Source organism: Taeniopygia guttata, chromosome 2 (assembly GCF_048771995.1).
Source record: "Taeniopygia guttata chromosome 2, bTaeGut7.mat, whole genome shotgun sequence".
Lineage (NCBI taxonomy): Eukaryota > Metazoa > Chordata > Aves > Passeriformes > Estrildidae > Taeniopygia > Taeniopygia guttata.
Window position 1 is genome coordinate 130,213,750 of NC_133026.1, and position 8,117 is coordinate 130,221,866.

Below are 8,117 nucleotides of genomic sequence, written 5' to 3' on the forward strand. Positions count from 1 at the left end.
GCTGCAGCGTGCGCCATCCTCGGTTGCGCTGCCCTGTGAGGGGACACGGCCAAAACTTCCTCTGCCGACTCATATTCCCCTCTTTGATTAGTTTTTGCTTACTGAACACTAAAGGGAGAAAAAAAATCCCACGCAGCCGTAATTTATGTCTTCTTCTCTACCTCGGGCTTGAATTAACCTGCATCGACCTTACCTTTGAAAATTTTTCAAAGCTGTCCTTTAAGTGCCATTTTCACGGACATCTTTTGTCCTTTTCCAATTCTAGTTCAAATTTCCAGTCCAGATAATACGATTAATTCTCCGTACACGTGATTGAAATAACGCACATAACAAGATAATATTACAGATAAAAATGTAACCCAAAGCCGACATATGCAACCAGCCGCATTGCAACCATCGACGAACGTGAATAGAGCTCCCTAATCGAGACATTCGAAGAGGGTTAGGGAGGCCCCATTTAGCAGTAAATTCCCCGGTAATAAATCGAAACTGCTTTCGAAACTATGTGTCTGTTCCAGGTAGGGACTGTGTGCTTAGTCACTGAGCATGGGGATGCCTCCGCAGAGCTTCTCTTCCCCAATCTGCCCTTAGGCGATTCAGTCGCGGTGAAAGGGCAGCGCCGAATCGCTGAAGGTCCATAGGGCGACCCGACACGACGGCCACAAGCCCATTTGGACGTGAGCACTATCTGCACCCACCCTTGGTGACATGGGCACCCACAAAAACCCACACTCTAGGTTTGGGGGTGTTATTTTAGATATTTAAGCCAGTCGGGCCATATATGTCACTCCAGCTGGGGCACGATGGGCAGCGGAGATGGACGGCGAGACGCAAGGAGCACGCAAATACCCGCGGCCGGCAGTGGGACGGGGGGCGTCGAGCTGTTCTCGGAGGGAAAAGTCACCTTAGGTGACGCGGGGGGAGCGGGGGGCGTCCTGCCACTTTCAAGCCCAGTTGCTACCCAAACACAAGTAAACAGTGGGGCCGGCGCGGCGGGGCGGGCCGGGGCCGGGGCCGCGGCCGGGGGCGGTCCCGTCCCGTCCCGTCGGGGCGGAGCGGCGCGGCCCCGAGCGCGGGGCTGTGCGCGCCGCGGGGTGGGCCGGCGGCGGCGGCGGGCGGGCGGGGACAGCGCTCCACGCCAGTCACCGCTGAAATGTGATGGACCGGGCAGGGGGCGGCTCAGACTCGCGCCGAGCCTCGCCGGGGTCGAAGGCGGGAGGCTGCGGGCGGGAGGCGGCGGTCTATGCCGGGGCCCCGGGACCGCCGCGGCCAGAGCTCCCAGCCGCCGCCCAGCCCTCTGCAACATGCCGGTCGCCGCCGGGCCCCGGCCCCGCTGAGCGTCCCCGCTGTGGATCTAATGTCTCCGTGAAGTTGCCGCGGCCGCCGCCTCAGCTTTGCCCCGGGAGGAGCAGCGGGCTGCGGTAGGTGAGTGGCTCCGTGGCCCGCCCTGCCCGCTGCCGTCGGCGGGAGCGGGGCGGCCGCCCCGAGAGCGGAGCGTGCGCTCAGCCGGGAGCGCGGGGCCGCCGGGCTTACTTTCAGTTCGCAGCTCCGCGGGGGTTTGGGATGCGGGTGTTCCCCCCTCCACGCCAGTGGCGCGCTGGTGCGAGGCTAGGCTACGGCAGCCTCCCGGGACGCGCTCTCGATGTCCTTCAAGTTAAACTCCTGGCAGGGAGCAGAAGGTCCGTGCATGGACTGCGAGCTAAGCCGCGGGTCTCACCGGAGAAACCTCGGCCGGGGGAAACACCTGGCTGCGCGGGCAGCGGCGGCCGCTGCTTCGGGCGAGGCCGTCGGAGAGCGGAGGCGAGCCGGTGCCCACCCGCTCCCTGGGTAGGACGGCAGCGCCTTCGGGGATGGTCCCGGCCCCGCCGCGGGAGAACGGGGAGCGCGGGCCGGACCAGCAGGTCGGCGGCAAGCAGGTAGAGAGGGCTGTCCTGGCACCGGCCTTAATTTAATTAAGCTCTGCATGGAAAGGGAAAAGGAAGTGCCAAGGTTTAAGTAACATCCGTTTTTGGTTGACTTTCAACTCCTCCGCCCCAACACACCTTAATATAAATTTGCCTTAAAATCACGTTCGAAGGCGCTTTCTATTCTTTTTTTGATACGTTTTACTAAACTTACCTCCAAATACAAATAGTAGCAGATGTACCGCCATTCAGACAGAAGTGTAGTTTTAGAAGTTTCTACCTTAAAATGAGGATTTCGTGTTCAGAATAGTTTTATCGGAGTTAGTTCTTGGACACCAAAACGAGCGTGGTGTAATGACACCCCCATACACAGCCTCCAAACGCGGCTGTAACAGAGGGAGCTCTGCCTTACAGAAACACTGCTCCTACCTCAGCTATAGCTCCCAGCCGGTAGCTCCGAAACCCAGCCTCAAACAACCGGGATGGAGGCAGGAGCCGCCGGAGCAGACAGCGAAGAGTGATTGAATTTCTTCTGTTTCGGTTCCTCGCGGAAAGCGAATAGGAACTTACACTACGACATCTTTAAAAATAAGTCTCTATATATAACCACCCCCACACACACACAATAAAACGAAAATATCTCCATATATAATAGTATCGATAACTGTCGCCGGTGTCGATACAATCACAAACGAGGAAAACTGGGAAGCAGCGGAGGAAGCTCCGGAGAGCCACGACTCTAAGCAAACGAAAATAGGAGTAGGCAGCACTGCACTTCACACCCGACCTCCTTGCCACATTTCTTTTCCCCCAGTCGGCCAATTGTACGGTGCCACAAACGTGGAGGAAAGATATTTTAAAAAACAAATTGAAAAGAATCTTTTCAGGCGGAGTGCCCGCGGTGTCAGCGGAGCGGCAGGAGCCGGGCGGCACGGCCCGGGAGGCAGAGACACCGCTTATGGAGCGCGGGCTCTGCACTCGGAGAGTTTCCTTAAATTTTGTTGTTGTTTGAAGGGGGTGGTTTAGGATTTTTGCGGGGGGAAGTCCTCTTGTTTATTTTGGAAACTACGCGTTACCAGACCCTCCACAATAATCCGTTGAGGTGTTGGGTCACCCTCGGCCCTACCTCTTGTTTACAGGCCCAGAGAGACCCCGGCGTTTGCTTTGGCCGTTTTCTTGGGTCGCGGCAGCCTCTTGGCTGCTGGAAGTGAACCCTCAACGAAAGCAAAAAAAAAAAAAAAGGAAACGGCAGGGGCTTTCTCCCCGCGCCGATGTCCCACTGCCCCGCGGCTGGGGGAGGGGGGGGGAGCGTCGCCCCGGGTCTGCCGAGGGGACCCCCTTGGGACGGGAGCAGCGGGCCCGGCGGTTTCGGTTGAATGGGCTGAGTGAAACCCTCTGACAGTCACACACCGCTCATTAGCTCACGGCCCCGCCGCTCCGGCGAAGCTCCTGGCCGAGGGACGCCCGAAGGGGTGCGGGGGCTCGGCCGCAGGGCTCCGTCCCGCCGGGGCTCCGGTCGCCTTTCTCGGCCCCGCGACGCGGAGGGAGCCGATTGCGGGGCAGCGCCGTGCCAGGCGGCCCTCGGCGGGCCGGGAGGCCTCCGGGCCGGCCGCTCTTCTCGCCGCCGCTGGGGTGGCTGCTGCGCGGGGGGCTGGGTAGGAGGTGTGCGTGCGGGATAGGGGCTCCTTTTCTCTTCTTCGGTTATCTTGATAAATGAGTTGTTGTTGAAGGAAGAAAAATAAGCAACAGAGGTTTATTTCCTCCCCCCCCCCCCCGCTCCGCCCCCCGGGCCTGACTCGGCTCTCCGTGAACACCCTGCTCTATCCTGGGGAGGCCCCAGCCAGGAGGGGTCGGGGTCGGGGCCTCAGCGCCCGCAGGAGGCCGGGCGGAGGGTGGGAGGGACGCCGGGGGCCAGGTCGGCGCGGGGGGCAGGAGGGAGGTGGCTGCGGGGTCCCCGTGGTGTGCGCTGCGGGGGAAGGTGGCAGGGCGACGGAAAGCGGAGAGGTTTCGTCCCTGGCCGCGTCTCCGATGCGTCTGTATTTTTTCACGATTCGTTTAATTTGAATTTGCGGCGCCTTCGGTTGGCCCGGTGCTGGGTTTTCTCCTTTTTGTTTTAATTTGGGGTGGGTGTTTTTGGAACGCTATTTTTTTTATTTATTTCCTACGTTTTAGCTTCTCCGGTCGAAGCGATCGCGCCGTGGGTCGGTGTTGGCCGCCGGTCCCGGCGGAGAACGGGAGCCTGTGCTGCGTCGGGTACTGTGGCCGCGGAAAGGCAGCGCACCGGAGCCGTGCCTGGCCCTCCCTGGCGCCCCTGCTGCGCTCGCCTCGGCTAAGGAGCACCATGCTTCTCTCAGTAAAAGTCTCTCTCTACTTCTTTCTCCCTCTTTCTTCCTAGGATTTTCTCCCGGTCTCAGAAGCCCATCAGAGGCACCAGCTGCTCCGCCGGCTTGCGCCCACCTCGGGAAGATGGGAAGCAAGGCTCTGCCAGCCCCCATTCCGCTGCACCCATCCCTGCAACTCACTAACTACTCCTTCCTCCAGGCTGTGAACACCTTCCCCGCAGCTGTGGACCAGTTGCAAGGTCTGTACGGACTCAGCGCCGTGCAAACCATGCACATGAACCACTGGACATTGGGCTACCCCAATGTGCATGAAATCACCCGCTCTACCATCACGGAGATGGCGGCGCAGGGCTTGGTGGACTCCCGCTTCCCTTTCCCCGCGCTCCCCTTTGCCACGCACCTCTTCCACCCCAAGCAAGGGGCCATCGCCCACGTCCTCCCAGCATTGCACAAGGACAGGCCTCGCTTTGACTTTGCCAACCTGGCCGTGGCCGCCACGCAGGAGGATCCCCCCAAGGTGGGGGAGCTCGCCAAGCTGAGTCCCGGACTGGCCTCGCCCCTGTCGGGCATTAGCAAGCTGTCCCCGGACAGGAAGCCTTCCCGCGGCCGCCTGCCCTCCAAGACGAAAAAGGAGTTCATTTGCAAGTTCTGCGGCAGGCACTTCACCAAGTCCTATAACCTTCTTATCCACGAGCGAACCCACACGGACGAGCGGCCTTACACCTGCGACATCTGCCACAAGGCTTTCCGGAGGCAGGACCACCTGCGGGACCACCGGTGAGGGACCACCACGACCGGGGTCGGGCCGTGGGCAGCCGGGGTGGGGTGAGCCGCTCGAAGGGGATGAGACTCAGCGGCTCCAGGAGCCACAGAAACAGCACAGGAAAACCCCCCGGCTCAGATTCGGAGGCCACGGAGGGACCAGAGCAGCCGAAACCTGCGCTTTGTGTGGGAAGGGCGCCCGCCTGAGGGAGAGCTAGAGGGGTTCACAGCCGGAGATTAAGATGCCGGGGCTTTTGTGCTTCTGAGTCGTGACCCTGGGGGGTGCAGGGAACAGGACGGGTCGCAGGTGGGCGCTTCCCTGCTGATCCCCCATCCATCTCCGCACGCTGCGGCCGGTGCTGAGAGGCGCCCGCGGCCGCAGAGCCGAGAGTCCTCTCCGCCTTCGGAGAAGAGCGGGCTCGGGACCGGCCAGCAGCGCAGATGCTGTCCCGGTCTGGCACCAGAGAGTGCAGTCACGCTTCGATACGAATTATTGCAAACGTTTTGAACCGGCCAAGAAATTTAACCATACACAGAATAGTAATGGGGAAAAGAAGGAAGAGGAGGTGAGGGTGTCTGGGAGAGGGGTTCGAGTTTGGGGAAGCAGAGTCTGGGGTCGCGGGACCCACGCGCCTCCGACAGCGCTGCTCACCCCACGGGTTGCCTTCCAGGTATATCCATTCCAAAGAGAAACCCTTCAAGTGCCAGGAGTGCGGGAAGGGCTTCTGCCAGTCCAGGACCCTGGCGGTCCACAAAACCCTACACATGCAGGTGAGCCTGCCCTTCCCAGGCCTCTCAACGCGTGTGCTGCTGGCGCTGTTCCGGCCCGGCTCGGTCCGGCTCGGCTCGGCTTGGCCCGCCGCGGGACAGGGGCGGTGACCGCCGGGGAAACGGGGCTCTGGTGCGGAGGGGAGAGAGGAGAGTCCGGCACTGGACGGCCCCGTGGGCCCGCGGGGCAACAGCGGCCCGTAGTTACCTCCGCGGCCGCGGGAGACCCGCGGGGGTAAACGGCGCCCTTGGGAGACGGGCTTGAAGCCCGCGGGGACGCGGCTGGCGGAGGGGAGTGAGCCCCGGGCTCGGGTTTGTCCACGCCGCTGCTTCGAGGCGTTTGTCGTTGAGGGCTGCAGCCCTGGCGGCGGCGGCGGGCGCGGGGCAGCGGGCGGCCCGGCGGCGGGATGCGGTGCGGAGCCGTGCGGGGGGACCGCCGTGGCGGCCGGGCGGGCAGCGGGAGTCCCGGAGCGGGAGGGCGGTGCGGAGGCTGTTTTCCGTGTGCCCCAGGGGCGCGGAACATCACGACTCGAGAACTATAAAATAAGGCTTTTGGGACAGGATAGGGAGAGGTGGGCGGCCGCCCGGCCGCACGGGGCTCCTTTCGTTCGTGTCTTCCCCCGATATCTCAAGTTGTGCGTTGCGGTGAGAAAAAGTGCAGTAATGCGTTAAACAAGGTGGTTTGTGAAGGATTAATCCTTTGCTTGCTTCAAATCTGAACAGGAATCTCCACACAAATGCCCCACATGTGGAAGAACCTTTAATCAAAGAAGTAACCTGAAAACTCACCTTCTTACCCATACAGACATCAAGCCCTACAACTGTGAGCAGTGCGGCAAAGTGTTCAGGCGAAACTGTGATCTACGGCGGCACAGTCTAACTCACACCCCGCGGCAGGACTTCTAGAGCAGCCAGGGACCCGCGCCCGCTCCGGCAGCTCCAACTTGCCCACTTTACTCAAGGAGTGTATTGTAGGAACTCACAGATGCACACACACACACACACACGGAGACACGCACGCAGACTCGGGGCCAAGCTTTCCTACCACATGTCTGCGAAACTCGTTTAGAGAGTGCGGACTGCAGGATCGGGCCCCTCTCCAACCCACACCCAAGCGTAAAGCTCATCTTGTAGATAATCGCGGCTCATTTTAGAGCTCTGTACAGAACGTGTTTTTTTCTTTGTTTGTTTGTTTTGTATCGTGTCAAATGCACATCGATAACAAATCCTGGAGGCAAAGTATCTCTTTAAAAAGTTATTTCAAAATAAAACCCTTTTTTTTTTTTTTTTTTTTTCCCAAATACCTCCCGCCTTCTTGTATTATTCTCTGAGCATTTGGGCTTTTTTTTTCCTGCTGTGTCAATGCAATGGCAAAGCATATTGAATAAATTTCCTAGCCGGGTAATTGTACTGTCACAACAATTTTGGTGATCGCTTTTGTTTGGTCTGTTCCACTGTCGCTGTTGTGTTATCTATTGTTAAGTAAAATGAAAGTGCCTTATTTGAGAGTTTATAGCTCTATTACTTAATAGTATGAATGTCTAAATATTAACTTCTGTACCTTTTTTTTTTAATTCTCCCGAATGATTTTTTTAAAAAGAAGAAAAACAAAGAAATATTTGCAAATAAACAGATCTTAGGAAATAATGCACAGAGCCGTTCTTACGCCAAAGCGGCTTATTAGTAACTTATTTGCAATCAGGCCGTATATTGTAAAAGTTACCCCTCTCACAGGAATTGCAGCAGGCAGCCTCCTGCCTGTAGACTTTGGACACGGGCAATTCACCCGCCTAGACAGGGACTTTATCCTGCAGAAGACGATTCTTTCCCGGCAGCTCTGGAAGCGAACAGCGAGGTGCCAATTCCGCCCCCCGCGCCGGGCTCATCCGCGGGCCCTGGCAGAGCTGCGGCACTGGGAGCAGGGATCCCCTCACTGCGTTCCTCTCCTCCATCTGCAATGCCGGGCACAAGTCACGCCCAGGGGCTTGGGCGGAGAGGGATTGTTCCCCCCCTCTCGGGAGACACTCACTCACCGTGGGGGCCCCCAGGCACTCCCCGTCAGTGGCTTTTGGCGACTCAGCATGTCCACTCCATGGGCCGCACGCTCAGTGCCCTCACCGGCTCTGCAGCCGGCAGGATGGTGGCACTGCACAACGGGCTCTCCTTGCTTGCCATCTTTGCAAGCCCCTCACCGGTGCCCATGGACTCTTTTGGAAGAGTGTGGTGCCAACACTGAGGCATTTTCCCTGATATATTGCAGGGCGACTTGGATGTGCATCCCCTCATTACCATCCCACTGCTCTTGTCACTCCTGGCACCCTCTCCACCATCTTGAGTAATT

At 59.1% G+C, this 8,117-nt stretch overlaps 1 protein-coding gene across 3 annotated transcripts; it reads left to right on the forward strand.

Annotated features, from left to right (window-relative positions):
• The first annotated feature begins 1,119 nt into the window (after nt 1–1,119).
• On the forward strand, nt 1,120–7,277 carry OSR2 (odd-skipped related transciption factor 2). Of its 3 annotated transcripts, none has more exons than XM_002198871.6 (4): nt 1,120–1,425; nt 4,300–5,023; nt 5,680–5,779; nt 6,500–7,277. In XM_002198871.6, exons 2-4 carry the CDS (start codon nt 4,371–4,373, stop codon nt 6,680–6,682), a joined length of 936 nt encoding a protein of 311 aa, XP_002198907.2. In that variant the 5' UTR covers nt 1,120–1,425; nt 4,300–4,370; the 3' UTR covers nt 6,683–7,277. The 3 variants fall into 3 exon arrangements, with proteins under 3 accessions (XP_002198907.2, XP_030122338.1, XP_072780952.1); XM_030266478.4 differs by having other exon boundaries at nt 6,582–7,277; XM_072924851.1 differs by having other exon boundaries at nt 1,120–1,421.
• The last annotated feature ends 840 nt before the right edge of the window (nt 7,278–8,117 follow it).